Source organism: Nannobrachium achirus (assembly GCF_963921795.1).
Source record: "Nannobrachium achirus genome assembly, chromosome: 7".
Lineage (NCBI taxonomy): Eukaryota > Metazoa > Chordata > Actinopteri > Myctophiformes > Myctophidae > Nannobrachium > Nannobrachium achirus.
Window position 1 is genome coordinate 15,879,688 of NC_137816.1, and position 19,856 is coordinate 15,899,543.

At 40.2% G+C, this 19,856-nt stretch overlaps 1 protein-coding gene across 2 annotated transcripts; it reads left to right on the forward strand.

Annotated features, from left to right (window-relative positions):
- The first annotated feature begins 1,537 nt into the window (after nucleotides 1–1,537).
- On the forward strand, nucleotides 1,538–19,635 carry cstf3 (cleavage stimulation factor, 3' pre-RNA, subunit 3). 2 transcript variants are annotated; one of them, XM_080729617.1, is made up of 20 exons: nucleotides 1,538–1,712; nucleotides 4,103–4,210; nucleotides 4,387–4,482; nucleotides 10,042–10,074; nucleotides 12,245–12,342; nucleotides 12,445–12,511; nucleotides 12,617–12,651; nucleotides 12,913–13,039; nucleotides 13,168–13,245; nucleotides 13,378–13,540; nucleotides 14,432–14,541; nucleotides 14,683–14,799; nucleotides 15,117–15,335; nucleotides 15,563–15,665; nucleotides 15,886–15,955; nucleotides 16,204–16,399; nucleotides 17,135–17,285; nucleotides 17,909–18,003; nucleotides 18,115–18,175; nucleotides 19,084–19,635. In XM_080729617.1, the coding sequence occupies exons 1-20, from the start codon at nucleotides 1,686–1,688 to the stop codon at nucleotides 19,272–19,274; spliced, it is 2,145 nt and encodes a 714-aa protein (XP_080585743.1). In that variant the 5' UTR covers nucleotides 1,538–1,685; the 3' UTR covers nucleotides 19,275–19,635. The 2 variants fall into 2 exon arrangements, with proteins under 2 accessions (XP_080585743.1, XP_080585744.1); XM_080729618.1 differs by having other exon boundaries at nucleotides 19,087–19,635.
- The last annotated feature ends 221 nt before the right edge of the window (nucleotides 19,636–19,856 follow it).

The window sequence follows — 19,856 nt, forward strand, 5'->3', positions numbered from 1 at the left end:
CATTTACGATCGCTGATTGAAATAACCTCTTTAGCCTCCCGGAATAATTAACCCACGATACTGCATGTCAGCTCAATAATTAGTTCATGAATCCATTCGTGAATCCAGCTTCTCTTCTACTGTAGGCTACTTAGCATGTCACAATCACAGACTGTAGTCACAATGGACAATTCATATGCATATTGCATCCATTCCTACATTAATCGCATTGTTAACATAGGTGTCAAATTGTTGTCAGCTTTTGTTAAGAGGTGTGACTGAGAACTATGAATGCAACTATGAACTATATATGATGTTTATAGGACTGAGGTTGCATTGCAATCTCAGTCCTATAAACATCACAAATCCCTGTTAATAAATATGGATAAACACATGCATATTTCTCTGGACGAATGCCTCTTTGCTTTGTGAAAAGTCTAGTGGACAATTAGCCCCATATAACCTCGAGACACAACAGTATGCAGCGACGGGTGAGGTTCTATATGGGGCTAGTGGACAACTGGATTATTATAAGACCCAGCGGAACTACACGGGCACTTTCAAAAGTGGAGTCCTCAACAAGGCTTCCATGCGGGGTACAGAGTCCTAGACGGCCCGGTCAGGTTAGCGGTAGCCTCGGGAACCCAGGCTTGGTTAGCGGCGGCTGCAGCGGCTACTCCAGAGTCCAAACGTTTCGGTGCTCAAATCTCCGTGGCAAAATGAAAAAGTTATTCGGACATTTACTGTCACTGCGGTCCGTCTGTGTCATAGACTGTAGAAAAATAGGCTGTGTGTTGTTGTTGTTGTTGCGTTGTTGGCTTGTGGGCGATCCACGTTTTCTTCTTCGTCTGCTGTATTTTCGGCAGAGCTCAACACATTCTCCCAAGTATCCTTGCGTTGCACGTGACCGTTGGCAGCCAATAGCATCTCTGGTAGCATTACAATTCTATTTATTTCTATGATGGCGACACCCATTTCAAGGCGTGGAAAAGGGCCGTTTGCGCTGCATAGAAACCAATGGCGTCATTTCGTCCATATTTTTCTACAGTCTAGGCGAATAGTGACAAAGCGCAGGATCGAAAGTTTACGGAATGCAATTTGGAATATATGGGGGGAAAGTGACATTTCCAGCGTACATGAACCACGTGACCACTGACCAGCGCTGTTTCAAAACTCACAAGTAGCTCTGATAACTCTATGCTCTGATCACAGTGATCATCACTTCCAGTTTCACTTGTAGAGTTCTCTCTCCTGATTGGATAAAATTGGTATCCTTCTGAATCTGACCTGAACATTTATTTTTCTGTTTCTGAACCACCTGGGGAAATGAACAAACACTCCATATCAATGAGGACTATCAGAATATAGATAGAGCTATTATTGGCTATTATTATTAAATACTTTATTTTGACCAACAACAAAACCATCACTTTCCAACTCCCCGTGGCTCAAAGGCGCCACTAGCGGCTGAAATACGTTACATTTCATTTGGCCTCGCTCTGAAGTCTGAACAAGGAGGAAGTAAAGCATTTTTTCGCCATTTTGAGGACGTCGACGACCAGTGACTGAGCATCGAGCACCCGCCTGCTAAAACCACGTCTAGAAGAAGATATGCCGATTTCTTAGCCGTTTTAAATTGTTTTGCTATAACGATATATATTGTGCTTACGTCCTGTTGCAATTGCATCTAGTTAATTCTCCCGGCCATGTCCACAGAAGTAGCAGCCGACCAGGTAGGCAAATAGGAACGCTTTAGCAAACATGCTAACTGAAGAGCTATCACATACATTGCTTCTAGCACTGCAGTGCAGTCTGCGGGCCTCACGCTGCTAACACTAGCCTGTTTAGCAGGCAGCGCAGAAATAATACTAAAGTTCAAAGTGACTCGTCTGCTATTCGGGGATATCATTTAATGTCTTGCAGTTGAGTTAACGTTATTTCAAAATACATGACCTACACATTGACACGTTTTGAGACGAGGGTGCAACACGTCGAAATGCATTTTTTCACTGGTTGGCTACTAACCTTTCACCCACGTTCACTAGCTACGCGCTACGGTTAACTTTAATATTTGTTGCGTACCAGTGCTGGAAAAAGTACTAATTGTTTAATACTGCAAGCAATGTAGAAATAGTGAAACTCCAGAATTCAAAATTGAGTAAAAAGTTAAGCACCAAAAGTAATTTTTTTTGCAGAAAATGGCAGATCTACATGCTCACAACGCGTAGTGTTGGAAATACTCCAGTAAAGAACAAATCCGTCAACATTTTACTTACCGGTATAAGTAAATATACTTGGTTACATTACACCACTGATTAATAGAAGGTTGCATATACGTTATTGCATTGTTTAAACTAATCTGATAAAGAAATGCAATTTATACTTATTTCTTAAAGCGTTTACTTCATAAGCATTGTTGTTTAAATGACTTTTTTTTTACGCCTTCCATGGTGTGTGACCGATTTCCTCTAATGTTTATATCGGTTAGATGTTATCCAAGGCCTTGTTTTTGCATCGATCAGTTTGTTGCCTTTAAAGTCTTAAATGCTTGAGGTGGAGACAGCTCCTTTTAGAGGACCAGACTCACTGGTCTAAAATTAAGAAGGCAGAACACAACTCATAACCTCGCGTCACCAGGCATTCCACAGTACCTGTGGAAAGCGTGGTGTCCATTTACTGCTCCGTATCCTGATCCGGTCTGGAGCCCGCCATACACATTACACATGCATAAACATGTAAGCACCGTTTCCATCTCTAGAGCGAACTCTAGAGATCCAGATCGATCAGCCTCCACCTACCTAGCCATAAATTATAACTACCAGGAGAGGATGCTAATATGCGGAGGTTATGTCTCTCCTGGAGTTATAAACCAGAGTCATATGGCTCTTGCTGGTTGAGCCCCAACGTCCATCCTACGCTCAAAACATGTACAAATCAATAAGTTGCTCACCGAGTCGTCGAAACAGCTTTATATCTACCGGACGGCACACTCGTTGGCATGTGTTAGTCCATATGTTTCTAATAAATTAATGTTTACTAAAACTTCTCCGAGTCTCATCGCTTTCCTTGTTTTTGAACTGCTTGGGTAAAAATGGCCGACCATATCACGTGACGTTGATCGCCGTTGCGATTCGCTCATACTAGGACATGACGTTTTTGTATGCGGAAGTATTCCAACGTTCTGTAGTTCTGAAGCGTTCTGAAGGCGACGAGGAGACGCGAGTCTCAGAGAAGTTTTAGTAAACATTAATTTATTAGAAACATATGGACTAACACTAACACATGCCAACGAGTGTGCCGGCCGGTAGATATAAAGCTATTTCGACGACTCGGTGAGCAACTTATTGATTTGTACATGTTTTGAGCGTAGGATGGACTTTGGGGCTCAACCAGCGAGAGCCATATGACTCTGGTTTATAACTCCAGGAGAGACATAACCTCCACATATTAGCACCCTCTCCTGGTAGTTATAATTTATGGCTACCACCTACCTGCAAAGCAAATTGATCCATCCCAGTCCAAATTACACCAAATATTTTACGATTAATTTTTGGATGTAGACGGTCTCCTCAAATTGTTGCCTTAGAAATGCCACAAAAAAATATCCAACAAAAAATATCCATGAATTCAAGTCTCCTTGGTGTGAGTAATCTATGGAAAAGTCATTTTGGGGGCGAACTATCCCTTAAAGTCACTGAAGTGTGTGTGTGTGTGTGTGTGTGTGTGTGTGTGTGTGTGTGTGTGTGTGTGTGTGTGTGTGTGTGTGTGTGTGTGTGTGTGTGTGTGTGTGTGTTAATACGCTCAAAGTCTGCCTTTATTAAAACATTTCAGCCTACAATCTTTTCAAGGTCTTTATTTTTTATTTAAGCATTTGTATGATTTTAATTGCCCTGTTTGACACACGTATGTAAAGCACATATAAATTGCTTTGTGTGTGAAATGTTCTATACCATCTATATAAATAAACTTGCCTTGCCCCAAAGTCTGTGTGCAAACTGATTTCTTTGTCTGGCTTGATTTCTTATTGTTACATCAACTATATGGTTGTTCCGAGATGAAAATGGTCATTTAAAGTGCATCTATTAACTGTATATTTCTGCTCTGTGAATTTGTCTTCTTGTAGGCTGCTGCAGCAGAGTATGTTCCAGAGAAGGTGAAGAAGGCTGAAAAGAAGTTGGAAGAAAATCCATATGACCTTGACGCATGGAGCATTCTGATTCGAGAAGCACAGGTTTAGTGACACAGGGTTGCATTCCTAGGGGTTGTATAACGTTGGGACCAGGGGTGGAGGGTGGGAATGGTTATGGTTATTGTTAAAAAGTTATAAACATGAGATCCTTTTCCATGTAGGAGTGCTCTATCTATTTTGTTAACTAGTATAAATGTAAATGCATTCTCATTCTTCAGAACCAACCAATAGATAAAGCAAGGAAGACATATGAACGTCTTGTCACCCAGTTCCCAAGTTCTGGCAGATTCTGGAAACTATTCATTGAGGCTGAGGTTAATATCTTTTATTTATTTATTTGTGTGCATGGCTGGGCATTTTTCTAACATGATCAACAATGTGACTTTCACACAAAAAAAATGTTACAAATTGACTGAAATTTAGAGCCACAATCCTCAAGTTCAACAAATGAGTCGGGACAGTGTTAAATGCATATTTCTGCTATAGCCTGTAGGTATCACAATGGAGATATGCAGCTGTAATTGGTAAGTTATCTTTTATTGGGTTAAAAACAAAAAGCAAACAACAATGGAATGTCTACTGTGATCTGAATATGGTAGGTGAATTAAGGATTGTGTCTTTAAATACCAGGGAAAGGGGAAATGAGCTCTAATGACTTAAAGTCTGCTTTGTTCCTGGGATTTAAAAAAAAATTATATACATATATATATCATGCGCCGTTATTTTAAATGGGGTAAAGTGCATTTGTTGCATGTTTGATCTGCAACAGTATTAAAACTATTTTAATAGTATTGGAGTGCATTAGCCTTTTATTCACTTGTCGTGTCTATTTATTGCCTCCTGTGTCATTTCTTTGGGGTAATTTTTGTTTAAAACAAAATACACTGTGAAAGACAGCTGAGTTTTGTGACCAAATCACTTTATTTTTTTGGGGGGCCAACCCACTTGAGTCCCCCCTCCCCACCAACACCACAATTATTTTTATTTTGTTCACCCCCATCTTCTCACCCCATACCTTCAGTTATTGGTGGTGTTTGCTTTCTTTTACACTGTTATGCCTTTTTATTATTTAGTTTCCATTGTGTGCATTGAGACCATTCCCTAGCAGAAATTCAGAATCCTAGCTCTTTTTATTAATAGTTGGGGGATATCTTAAAAAGTCCTGGAATAAATTCCTTACCAAAACATTTCTTCACCTATGTGTTTGTAAAGGTGTCTAGTAACACATCTCACAAAGACGGAAATTCAGTTTCCCTAGGAAAATCTTTGACAGCTAGGGTAATTCTGGGTCTCATTCACTCACTATACACTATACTATAGGGGGGAAAAAATCACTCCCAAAAAATAATATGCTTTAAGTGGGATGTGAGGGGTCTAACTAGGTGTTTTTAATTATTTGAATCCATTGCAAGCATTTGTTTTGCACAAAAAAACATTCATTGGGCTAAAAATAGTGCATAAAATGATGGTTTAGTGATGAGTCATCACTTTTCACAGTGGTATGGGGGTCCATTTCTAGCCCAAGGAATGTTTTTGGTGCAAAACAAATGCTTGCAATGGATTCAGAATAATTAAAAACACCTAGTTAGACCCCTCACATCCCACTTAAAGCATATTTTTTGGGAGTGATTTTTTTCCCCCTATAGTGTATAGTGAGTGAATGAGACCCAGAATTACCCTAGCTGTCAAAGATTTTCCTAGGGAAACTGAATTTCAGTCTTTGTTAGATGTGTTACTAGACACCTTTACAAACACATTGGTGAAGATTGTTTTTGGTAAGGAATTTATTCCAGGATTTGACACTATTTCTAAAGATATCCCCCGATTATAAAGATTGGTCAGGTTTAGCAGCCATTCATTGTTTGTATTCTCAGCATTGACATAAGCACCATCCACTCCAGACATTCTAAAAGCTGTAGAGTGAGGTTCAGCCAGCAGGTTTGGAGCATATAATTGACTTTTTTATGCTTTATTAAAGGTAGATCAGTGTAGAAAGAAATTACCTAGAGCAGAGAAATGAGAGATGCAGGACAAGACGGGTCAAATTCAAACCCTTGAACTCACATTTTGCATGGCCTGCAATAACTAGCTGAGCACCCATGTTGGTACAGTTCACTAGCCCAAGTACCCTTCAGAGAAACTCACTCAAATCCTCCCCTTTCCCTTTTTGCAGTTCAGCAATATTAAATACTAGCCATGTCCCTAGCTTTGGTCAATAGCCTTAGGAGTTCCTCCTAACGCTATGTGAATGAATGACACTTATGTCAATGTAAAGGATGTACTTTTGCTACTCAAAAACAAAGACTGTTGTTGAAAGCCACCAACAAATGTGGTCTGCAGCTTTTTTTTTTTTCTTTTTCTTTTTTTGAGTAGCTAAAGTGTTCTTTCTTTTTTTTTACTGATTTGTAGACTATGTGCTCCTGATCAATGAGGAAAATGCATATACTGTTGCATATTGTTATGGAGAACTCCCTAACGCTATGGACCAGAGCTGCTATTAGCCCATCAGGTGTCAAAGCTAATCTTGATGTTAACTGCAGGGAACATCAGCTAATTATTGGTACCAACAAATAATTAATACCATGACTATAAAAGTCAGTTCCCCCAATACATTTTGTTTTGGTAAGTATGTGAACAAGCTAGTGCATGGCCCCTTCACTTACATTTTATTTTGGTAAGTACTATGCAAACAAGCATAGCACATGACCCCTTCCTTACCCGCTTAAACCCTATATCCTTATTTGACTGGTTCCCCCTCCCCGGATCTATACTCTTGGTCGCCATCTTTGTTTTTCTCCCCCTAGTCTACACAATCTTTGTAGAAAATAGCCTAGCTCACAGAACAGTGTATTGTGAGCTTGTAGATGTGCTATTTTCGTCCAATAGTTTGCCTAAGGTTAATGTGGGTAATATTTATACCTGTATACAATGGTTAGCCTTTTAACCAGATTACATTTCATTAACAGTCCTTTGACTATGAAAGCCCTCAAACATTGTCCCATAAATTAATCTAATGTGAAATGAGAGGATTCCACATGATATTTTATTGTAAGGCGTCTCTCAGACAAATTACAGCAATAGGTATCCCAGACTGGGTTTTCTTTATTTCCTCCACATTTTGCATAGAAATGCAGGTCTGAACCCTGTGGGATTAGACAGAATATTGGTATCTTGCTTTGTGTATTTAAGTGCTGTCCCAGTATGCAACGCATACAGCGAGACAGTTTTCCTTTGCTGGAAGTGACAATAGATTGCAGGATAATTTCACCAAGCTATGTTTTGCTTGTGTACTTGAGCATTTCTTCGCTTTCTCAGCCCCATTTTTGGTGGATAATCTTTTTCATCAGGCCATATTTGATAGACAATCTTTGATTTTATTTGAATTTGGTCAATTGATTTATACATTTATTATGCCATATATGGAAATTGTGTATTCAGCACTACCCAATATGAAGCCCCCTGTTTTTTTGGTCAGAATTTACTTAATTAACAGCCTATTGTTGGATGCCCCAAATATACTGAATTAAGACTCGTTATTGATTCAACTTGAAAGCATTGATGCTGTATTTCCTGATTATCTCTTGATCATAGTTGTGCGCACTTTACTCAAATAGTTGTTGGGCTGCAAACATGGAAAATGATATTTGCAGATTTCCATCTGATTTATCTAAACCTAGGTTAGTATTTAGACAGTATTCATTGTAGAGCAATATGCTTTATTTTGGGTCCTAATCCTGTGGAGATAATTCTGCACTTTTCTGGCTTAAATGTTTATAGTTAATTTTCCTTCTAAGAAGTGTTGGTAATAACGGTAGCATTTAGAAAAGCTTGCATTGCACTGAGCCTTTTGTGTATATCGCAGTACCATGCTTTGCAGAGTGATTTTCTAACATTGTAATAAAACATGTTACCATAGAAACTGCATTTTGAATTATTGCATCTGTGGCATTGCTTTATAAAGGTAGATTGACTGACTCAATTTAATCCATATACCATTTAGCCAATTTAGTTACTTCAGCTTTCCCACTCTGTCCGACGGGCTGGTTTATTGTTTGACAAGCACATCATTTGTATTGGGGGAGGGGGAGGGGGGAGCATTCCAAACACCCCAAACGGAGGGAGGCATTGTTATTCAATCTTAAAGGAGTAGTTCACCCCCAAAATGACCTTTTTTCCTATTGATTACTCATGCCATGGAGACTAGAGTTCAATAATATTTTTAGTTTTTTCACATTCCTAAGACAAAAATGTGATGACAATAAATGTACCCCCATTCGTTCCGGATGGAATCAATGGGGCAAATTTACTCTAATCAAATTTTTGTCTTAGGAATGTGACAAAAAACAAAAAATATTATTGAACTCTACTCTCCAGAGTAATCAATAAAAAAAAAAAGGCATTTTGGGGGTGAACTACTCCTTTAAGATCTTGTGACTTTGCAATTTTGCAGATATAGGTAAATGTCTTGTCGTTTTTTTTAGTTTTTTTTTTAAGATTTGTTTTTGGGCTTTTTATGCCTTTATTTGATAGGACAGTAGACTGACAGGAAGACTGGGGAGAGAGATGGGGAATGACATGTGGCAAAGGTCGTCCGGTTCAGGAATCGAACCGGCGACGCCAGCAGGCATCATAGCCTAGTATGTGGCAGTGGTATGCACCTTGACCACTGGGCCAGCGGGTGCCCCAAATGTCTGTCTTTTCATTAGATTAATTAATAGATTGAACATGCCAAACCTTTGTTGATTTATCTCAATAAATGGTCAAGACAAATTTCATTTGTGAAATTATTTCTTTTCTGTTGCTTATTAGGGGACCTGGTGTGCAGGCAACATTGTAAGGCAATGTAACCGTCTTAGAGATTAGGAATGGCAAACGAGGGGGGAAAAAGTATATGAACAATGTTAATTTTAGAAACCTTTTGTTGGATGTCTTGGCTACTTAACTAAGGTTCTCATACTACCTAGCCTTTTCTGAATTGAGTTTGATACCGCTTCTAACAGAGCCATTTCTTTTATAGATACTGCTATTGAACTTAACAGGCTCTGAGATAAAATGCAGTTTTTTAGGTATTCATTTGGAGCTTGCAGCTCCATGTCAAGTGTAGTCGATTTGTCTTCATTTTCTATAGATATTTCTAACCACGTATATCTTCCAATAGTGGCTTCCTAAATACACACATTCAATTGCTTTGGTAGCAATTTAACAGGGTCACTTTTTGCAACAAGTGCCGTTTCTATTGATGGGTATGAAATCGACAGCAAAGCACTGGCAAGCTACTGTGAGAGGTTTCCTGGCCATGGAATCTGCATGACCCTGTCCTCCTAACCTGCTTAAGTTAGTTAGTTTTGCAGTGTTGGGCTGCAATTGTATAACATGATTACAGTAGTTGTATGTTTTGCCCATTTACACTGCCAGTGTGATATTAGCCAACAGGTTTCCTTGTGGTCTCTGGTAGGAAAACACTTTTCCTGTATGCATTGGATAGTACCATAAGGAGGAAGCTGGCTTTTTTTTTTGTAGCAATAACTTACTAAGGAAGCAACCTGCAAGCAGGCTGTGAAGAGCGTTGTTTCTGTTTGAGTGGCCTACTATTGTGTTATACTAAATGTTTAACGTTCTTTATTTTATACTTTGCACAGGATTTATTTCTGAAACGCATGACAAGAGTTTTAATTGTGGGTTATTTGGCACAAATGCAAAGAGAATAAACCCCTCAACATAAAAAAATACATTTGTCATTCTTGTGTGAAATTCACTTTGTTGATCTTGTAAGGCTTTGTGTGAGAGAGTTGGCAAGTGTGCATGAATGCATGTTCGTTATACACTGTTAAGAAGACTGTTGAATTAACATGCATTTACACTCTTATTCACAGATCAAGGCAAAAAACTATGACAAGGTAGAGAAGGTAAGTCATCACACCCAAGTCCTCTCATTAGCTATGAATGAAGTATCTACTGCCTCTGTCACAGGACTTCATGATATTTCTCTCTTAATTTAGATTGTCAATGATTATAACTACTGGTAGTCTAATCAATGAAACTTAATGCTCAACTACAGAACAATTGGTTTATGTGGCCCAATGGCCTACATTCATAATGATTTAATTATTTTCCTCAATGTCTAGCTTTTTCTTTAACCATCCTCTAAAATATGTTGCTCTTTAATTGATTATTATCGGAGTGCAAATTCTGCAAAACAACCTAAAACGTCTCCCCTTACAGTTGAAACTGCCTAATGATACCTAAACATTTGTAGAACAACCTTATGGCCTGAGCAACGGTCGTGAACATAGACATAAAGGTAGACGCCTCCTCCGACAGGGGGCATTGGTAAAAGAGGACTGGCAAGCTTCCGGAATTCTGAAGAACGCTTCCTTGTGCGTCACAGAATGGGATCAGTTAAAATTAAAGATGAATAGGGGCGCCCGCTGACCTAGTTGCCAAGGCGCATACCACATACTAGGTTATGATGCCTGCTGGCGTCGCCGGTTCGATTCCCAATCCGGACGACCTTTGCCACATGTCATTCCCCCGTCTCTCTCCCCATTTCCTGTCAGTCTAATATCCCGTCAAATAAAGGCATAAAAAAGCCCAAAAACATTTTTTTTTTTTTAAAGATGAATGAAATCTTAAAAGGCATAATCAAAGCCAAGAAAATATGAAGTCATTGTTACATGCTAGATTAAAGAGCGTTCAGGTGGTGCAGGGATAAAGTACCTGTGCTTGGATGAGCGTCTACACCAGTGGTTCTCATCCTTTTCAGGCTGCAACCCCCAAAATTGTCATATTTTAACTGGGGACCCCCCACCCTGACGAGCACTAAGAGTTGAGGCATTACATTTTGTATAACCCGGTTCTATTGTGAAAATAGTCGATCTACATGCTCACAACGCCTCAAGTTGTCACTTTAGAAACGTGCAGATCCCCTCTACACACTTAAACTTTATGCCGATTTGTTTACTGTTGAAGGAGAAAACAATGTTGCACATTAAGGTAATCATCTGGGGACCCCCCAAAATAATTTGGGGACCCCTTTGGGGGTCCCGACCCATAATTTGAGAACCACTGGTCTACACTAGTCGTATACAAACACGGGGGAGTTCGGGGGAGGGATAGATAGCCTGGTGGGGAGGGTAGTCTTGGTCACTGCGCTAGCAGCTCCGATGGGCTGGGGGCGGCGTCTGTCAGCAGAGGGTGTTGAACTGGCAGGTAAGAAGGATTAACTGGTATGGTGACTAAATTGGGAGAAAAAAGGGGGTAAAAATTATTAGCTCCTGCTTTTCCTAAAAAAGGACAAAAATAATTAGAAGTCTTTCTTTAAGATGACTTCAGGATGATAATTGGGAATATCTGCAACAAACCAATCAATCACTTCCCCAACGAGAATGCGCCGTTGGGGTAGAGAATTGGCAAAAAAAAAAAAAAAAAGTATTAGGAAAAAAAGGAAGGTCGTTGAAGAGGACACCTTGACTCCTCTCTCAAACACACACACAAAGGTCTGCCTCCAACACTGACGAGTGCAGCAACAAGACAGACACACAAGCAGATAGGCTCCGTAGGCTGAGTCACACACAAACTGATTTTAGCTCAGCGGTTCTTAAACGATTTATAATTAAATAAAAAAATAAAAAATAATTTCCCTCATAGGGGTCTTGGTATAAAGTTTGAGAACCCCTGATCTAAACTGTATTTTCATGATCTTAGGACATGAATAATGTATTAGTTGTCTTTTCATATCATATAGTATGTGTGGAAGAGGCATTTCAATTTGGGCATCACATTTTTTCATGAACAAAAGGTCATGAACAAAAATATATTTCACATCAGTGCTAACAATTGGAAGACTTTAAATATTTTAACTCTGAGGGAGACAAGAGGCAGAATAATGCAACTACCCACCAGAAATTGCCTCCCCCTACATGCTCCTCAGCCAATAACATCTCTCATTCAAATACACACTCCTTTACTGTCACTGCTGTGCTGTCATGTGTGATTGAGCTTAATCAAATAATTAACCTTTCATATAGTTTATCTCTCAGTACAGCCATTCTTAGCTTTCCACTTTCTCCCCTCTAGCTGTTTCAGAGATGCCTAATGAAAGTCCTGCACATTGACCTGTGGAAATGCTACCTCTCATATGTTCGAGAGACCAAAGGGAAGCTGCCAAGCTACAAGTATGATTTGTAATTTAATTACCCTTGAAAGAAAATGATAACAAGTTAATCACTTTATTTACTCCAGTATAAATTTGATCACAAACTATTTTTGCCCATCAGAGAAAAGATGGCCCAGGCTTATGACTTTGCCCTCGATAAGATTGGCATGGAAATCATGTCTTATCAGGTAAGTCTTAGAAAGCATTTTTTAGTTCTCATGGTACTGTGAAATGGTAAAATATGTTTATTCAGGTCACTGCTGTCATCTAATAGTTATTATTTTATCTCACAGATTTGGGTGGACTACATCAACTTCCTCAAAGGAGTGTGAGCAGAATATGCATTTTAATTTTCTTTTTTCCCCTCTTCAATTAATTGCCTTCTGTATTTTATACTTCATTGTATGATGAATTTACTTTTGCTATTTCAGAATATTGTATTAATTGCTTCACATTTTCAGCTATGCTCAAAATAATATTTTTTGAAATGACATGCAAGGTTTCTGTCGTGACAGCGACGATACAGTTTCAGTGTGAACGCAGTGAGCCAGTGTTTAATTATAGGTTCTTTCATTGTGTGCTCCATTAGTGAAGCGGTGGGCTCCTACGCAGAGAACCAGCGAATCACAGCAGTGCGGAGGGTATACCAGAGGGGCTGTGTGAACCCCATGATCAACATCGAGCAGCTGTGGAGAGATTATAGTAAATATGAGGAGGTGATGGACATGGACGCCTTAATTACCCATTTATGTTTATTGAACTTATACTCATAAAAACTTGAGTGTTACACAATGTATTTATTTATTTATTCAATTTTTTCATTTTGACTTTTTTTTCGGAACAGGGCATAAATGTGCACCTTGCCAAGAAGATGATTGAGGATCGCAGTAGAGACTACATGAATGCCAGGAGAGTAGCAAAGGTGAGATGTAGCAGTGGAGTGAAAAGAATAATAATAATAATAAATCATCCGTTTGGAATCTTAAACAGATCTGTGTTTCATTCATGTGTCTGTAAATTAATCCTGGACTGTTGTGTGGTGTATGTAATGCAGGAGTATGAAACTGTGATGAAGGGTCTGGACAGGAATGCACCCTCAGTGCCACCCCAGAACTCTCCTCAGGAAGCCCAACAAGTAGAAATGTGGAAGAAGTACATCCAATGGGAAAAAAGCAACCCACTGCGCACAGAAGACCAGACGCTAATTACAAAGAGAGGTGACCTGTTTTGGAGACCTTAGACCAAGCTCATAGTTCTCTATTAATACAGTGGAAAAGCAGACAGATGTAGATAGATTGTTTAAATTTTTTGCAGACAAGCTGAGGCAATTAATAAATGTGGCTAGGACCAAAACTTGATATTACTTCATAGGTGTAGTTTGACATTTGCCCTAGGGGGGGCAGCTTGTGCAGCAACATGTCAACAACATGTCAACTTATCACACAGTGCACAACCACTTTAGTGTACCAAATAAAACACAATTACAATTATGTGTGGTATGAGCAGTATAGCAGTGTATCATTGTATAATTTTTATTCATTAAGTAAAATGTATTGGCATCTCAGTTGCAGCCTACAAGAAATTTGGTACGAGAGATATTTGTTTAAGGAGCCAATAAGAATAAACCATTTGATAATCTCCCCTGCCCTCCCATAAACTACGCCCATGTATTACTTTATATCGTTTATTGTGGTAGTACAGAATAGGCTGACAATTGATCTACTATAAAGAATAGGCTAGATACAGATTGTGCTGAAAAACCCATCGATCCAGTGGTCTAAGGTTTAAGGGAAGCTGATTGGATGTTCAGTTTGGTAGTTGGTCAGTCGGACAGTTTAGTTGCAATGAGATGGGGGGGGGGGAGCTAGACCCTGGATTCTTTAGAGTCAGATGAGATGGGGTTGACACTGGATTCTTTGGCTTGGCGTCCTGGTGGCCCTCCCGGGGGGAAATAGGTCCAGTATGTATTTATAGAACTTGCCCTATGCCAAGTCCATTACATGTTTTAAGACTAGGTCTTGCATAACATTGAATATATCTGGCCATATTCACTCAGGGTCATTATTCAGTGCAGCCATCTCAACGTTTCTTTGCATCTTGTGTTCTAGTGATGTTTGCCTATGAGCAGTGCCTTCTTGTGCTGGGCCACCATCCTGATGTATGGTATGAGGCAGCACAATACCTGGAACAGTCCAGCAAACTGCTGGCAGAAAAGGGGGTAAGAGGATGCTAGTAGATCTAAAGCCTAATTATGACGTGTCGCACACCCAAAAATAACCAAACTGCAATTCGTTGCTATTTTTCTAAATTAAGCATTTACGTGAAATGTGTCAAACCATTCTTTTTTATTGGCTTTTAGGACATGAACAATGCCAAGCTGTTTAGTGACGAGGCAGCAAACATCTACGAGCGTGCCATTGCAACTCTTCTGAAGAAGAACATGCTGCTATACTTCTCCTTTGCCGACTATGAAGAAGTGAGTGTCCAACTACCTGTACATTGGACAAATGGCAATACATTGTTAACCCATTTAGGCCTAGAATTAGAAGGATTCAAAAGACACTTATAGAATCGGGTCAAAATTCTAATGTTCACGACTTTTCAAAAATAGCAGATCTACGAGCTCGCAGCGCGGCACTCGGTGCCGCACTGTGAGCTTGTATATCTGCTATTTTTCAATAGTTAAAGCATAAAATAATGATACACAAAATGTGTACCCGTTCTAAATGGGTTAATAGGTAAACGGATTTGTCTGATTTTATTGTCTAATCCGTCAACTTCTGTTCCCCTCAGAGTCGTATGAAACATGAAAAGGTCCACAGCATTTATAATCGACTGTTGGGCATTGAAGACATCGACCCCACTCTGGTCTACATCCAGTACATGAAGTTTGCCAGGAGGGCTGAGGGTATCAAGATGGGTCGCACCATCTTCAAGAAGGCCAGAGAGGACGCACGTACACGTCACCATGTCTATGTAACTGCGGCGCTGATGGAGTACTACTGTAGCAAGGTGAAGACATAAATACTCCCACTCGTTCTTAATCTGTTAAAATGTTGTTTTATTAATAACTAAATGAGCCAGAACCATGTGCCTCTATAACCACTTACAAGCTATCTACTTAGTTGTGCAATTCAGTGCTTTTTGCAGAATGTTTGCCTATTATGACATGCTAGTTCAAGTGGTACATTTGTTATCTTAGAATTAGTCTTTATATCCTACCTTGTCTTTCTTCACAGGATAAATCAGTGGCTTTCAAGATATTTGAACTAGGTTTGAAGAAATATGGTGACATTCCAGAGTACATTCTTGCCTACATTGATTACCTCTCACACCTTAACGGTAGGTTTTGATTGAATTCATCAGGCATTCAAACTAAAGCTACATTAACCCCCCCACCACCCCCAAGTGGCTATGATTGTTCTGTTACTGAACTTACTGTACATGTAGAACTTCTGTTGATGGTGATAGATAGTTGTGTAGGCTATAGATTTAGCAGAAGGCTTTGTCTCCCAAATTCAGATTGATTTCACTTTTCCTCTATCTTCTTTTCTCTCTCCAGAGGACAACAACACTAGAGTACTGTTTGAGCGTGTCCTCACCTCAGGAAGCTTGTCGCCTGAAAAATCTGGGTAAAGGCAAATTGTGTGTGTGTGTGTGTGTGTGTGTGTGTGTGTGTGTGTGTGTGTGTGTGTGTGTGTGTGTGTGTGTGTGTGTGTGTGTGTGTGTGTGTGTGTGTGTGTGTGTGTGTGTGTGTGTGTGTGTGTGTGTGTGTGTGTGTGTGTGTGTGTGTGTGTGTGTGTGTGTGTGTGTGTGTGTGTGTGTGTGTGTTAAAGTGATAATCCATGTCTCTAATGCGTTTTTTCACTCTCCCCCTCAGTGAGATCTGGGCTCGGTTCCTAGCCTTTGAAAGCAACATAGGAGACCTGGCTAGTATTCTGAAAGTGGAGCGCAGGCGTTTCACAGCCTTTAAGGATGAATATGAGGGCAAAGAGACTGCCTTGCTGGTAGACAGATACAAGTTCATGGACCTCTACCCTTGCTCTGCCAGTGAACTCAAAGCCCTTGGATACAAGGTGTGTACACACAGTCCTTTGCTTTAAAGCAGGGGTCTTCGACAGGGGATCCGGGACCCCCAGAGTTACTACAGGGGGTCCTCCAAATCCATATTCTGAGAACTTTAGCCAAAAATAGCCGATCTACAAGCTCACAACGCCTCGCGCTGCGAGGCGTTGTGAGCTTGTAGATCGGCTATTTTTGGCAAAAAGCTTTGGTGTAGAGGGGAAAAAGAGCAGACTAAGTACAGAGTGAAAGGTGAAGTTTATTAAGTATTATTGGAATAGTTTATTAAGTATTATTGACGGTTCAATATCTGAAAACACAAATTCACATGAATCCAAAATGGACTGATGATTGTGCTGTCAAACAATGAAACTATATGGAATCTATGAAAAGGTTGTGGGGGTCCCTGCTTCACCTCTCTCTCAACTAAGGGGTCCTTGGCCTGAAAAGGTTGAAGACTCCTGATTTAGACCTGCTGCTACCTATACGTTGTATTACCCTTAAGGCCGGCTGCTACGTCTGTGTCACATCAGTATTTGCTATACATATAGCAACATAATTTATTTTACATTTTTGGAATAAGAAATTTAAGGTTTTCAGAAACCTTAGGGTAGGTTTTAGAAGGCGTTTTCAGAATCGGCCTCAGGTCTAAATGGGTTAAAGGCAGTTTAATAGGTCCTGCTTTTCCTTGGGCTTAGATATATTTTCTTCCTTTTTTTTTTAACCCTTCATCTGTTGTGTGTTTGTAGGATGTCTCGCGTGCCAAACTCGCTGCACTACTCCCAGAGACGGTGGTGACCCCGTCCGCCCCCTCGAGTAAGGACGAAGCCGACCGTAAACCTGAGTATCCCAAACCGGACACCAATCAGATGATTCCCTTCCAGCCCCGTCACCTTGCCCGTATGTAACACCTTTGCACCTCATTCTTTCAACCAGTGTTGTTTTTGACAACAAATTTTGATTTAGTTTTAGTCATAGTCTTTTGAATAAAATGTCTTTTAGTTTTAGTCATAATTTAGTCACCAGAAATGTTTTAGTTTTAGTAAAAGTTTAGTCGACTAAATATCATAGGATTTTAGGCGACTAAATCTACAGTTGATTTAGTTAACTAAATTGTATTTTGGCAGGCCTTGATGGTATCATAATGACTGATTTTACACTTGGTTGTATGCTGAAAATAGCCGATCTACAAGCTCACAACGCGTCGCAGCGCGAGCTTGTAGATCTGCTATTTTCAGCATGCAACACCTGAGAGCAACCAAACATAAAATGACTCTCTTGAGCACTAGTTTCTCCCTAACGTTTTAGTCTAGTTTTTATTTTGTTGATGAAATTGTCAATATATTTAGTCTTAGTTTTATTCATCACAGCTTAGTTTTTATTTAGTTTTCGTCAGTGAAAAACATTTTTCGTCACAGTTTTAGTCGACGAAATCAACACTGCTTTCAACAAATCTGCCCTGCTTTATATCAGCTTCCCTTGATCATAAGCCATAATCAAAAACTGTCTTATGTTGACCACAGCTCCAGGGTTACACCCTGTTCCTGGTGGAGTCTTCCCCGTCCCTCCAGCTGCTGTTGTCCTCATGAAGCTCCTTCCTCCACCCACATGTTTCACGGTGAGTAGCTGCAACAGCCGAGCACGCAAAACAGCTGATGAATTTCAAGAAGGAAAGGCCTTTATCCGTATAATTTCAACAATCGGGCGTCTGTTTATTTCTGTCCTATAGGGTCCCTTTGTTCAAGTGGATGAGCTCATGGAATCTTTCAGGAGATGCACACTTCCTGAAAGTAAGTTACTTTTCTCCACTGGTTTTTAGTCCACTGGTTCTCAAATCGTTTCATGTCAAGGACCCCCAAATTAATATGTATTTGGCTGCCCCCCCCCCCCCCCCCATCTGAAAATATATTGTGCCAGGGACCACTGTACAAGATGTGTTAAAACGTTTCAAAATCTTCAACACTTCACATTTTTGGAAAATGGCACATCTACAAGCTCACATAGCATTGCGATACGTTGTGAGCTTGTAGATTGACTATTTTCAAATAGCTGATATAGGGTTAAAGTGGTTTAAAAGACTTTATGGTTCATTAACTCATTTGCGGGGGTCGGGGGACCCCACTTTGAGAACCACTAGTCAAAGCTCATCTGTTTTCATGTTAGTTTGTGTCAGCCAAGGCCATGACATATAGCATTGTTCCCCAATAGGCGGCCCGCAGGCCATTTGCGGCCCGCGGGGGGCTACTGTCTGGCCCACACCAACCCCAGTAATAATGGTGGTATAAGAGCAGCATCAACACGAGTATATCGTCGTTGTCGGCTGGAAATCTCATATCTCCAAATGTGCACGTTCTCGTTCTTTCGCAAATCATACAAGGCCGTCGCACAAAAGTAGTGAAAACAGCAGATCTACAAGCACAGGTGCGAGGCGTTGTGTGCTTGTAGATCTGCTGTTTTCACTAGTTTAAATAATTAAACAAATTATAAATTCAAAACGAACGGTTTTGGACATACAAGATTTTCACCCGACAACGACGATATCTGAACTGTCCCTCTAGTAGCAGGAACGCCCCCCCCCTGCAATGTTGTGGCCCTCGGCTTGGTACCCTAGACATAATTCGGCCCTTGGGGAAAACTAATTGGGGAACCCTGACATACAGTAATTACATGTGAATGTTCGTTACTTTTTGCGTGGCAGCAGTGGAGGCCGCTGTGGAGCTGATCACAGGCAGACTGCCCGACGCAGGTGGCGAGGGCAACGGAGCCATGGAGAACCACAAGTCACTGAAGAGGCCTAACGCCGACTCGGACGAGGAAGACGAAAAGGGAGCCATAGCCCCACCTGTACACGACATATACCGCGCACGACAGCAGAAGAGGATTCGGTGAACACAATCAAAAACACCCAACGGTGTTTGCTTGAACCCTGCAGGAATGTAACCCTCCCTGGGGATCGTATAGGGTGAACATACCACATGTCTACGTCTTTGTGCGTGTGTCTGACAGAACCCTGCTTACTGTTGAACCTTGTACAACACAAACACACACACGACTACACACAAACGTTGTGTTCATTGTGGCTTTTTTTTTTTCCTTCTTTTTTTTAACTGGACAAGATACTGTACAAAGTTTTTAATTCAACCCATTGATCTTGGCTCACAGTTGTTTTTGTGATGACAAAGTGCAAGTCCTTTTTTTAGGTAAACTGAGAAAATGTATTTCCTTCAAATAAAACGGGGAAAGAAACAAAGCATATTGTCTGTTTTCATTTGAGTCTATTTTTATTGTGCTTTGTCAGTTCCTAATCACTCAGCCATGTAATGTGTAATGCAGATTCTGCCAATACATTTCAATGGAAATGGAGCGGATTTCTGCAAATAAACACTCCATTCCCATTGAAATGAGTGGGCAGAAGCCGCCCTCATAGGTGAATAAATAGTCGGGTGATATTAATAAAATCTGTGAATAAAT

Bases quoted from the DNA above. Each gene is read 5' to 3' on its own strand.
- cstf3 (XM_080729617.1), top strand. From the start codon at position 1,686: ATGTCCACAGAAGTAGCAGCCGACCAG. The intron at 1,713-4,102 runs GTAGGCAAATAG...GTCTTCTTGTAG, and splicing joins CAGAAGTAGCAGCCGACCAG to GCTGCTGCAGCAGAGTATGT. The intron at 13,541-14,431 runs GTGACCTGTTTT...CTTGTGTTCTAG, and splicing joins GACGCTAATTACAAAGAGAG to TGATGTTTGCCTATGAGCAG.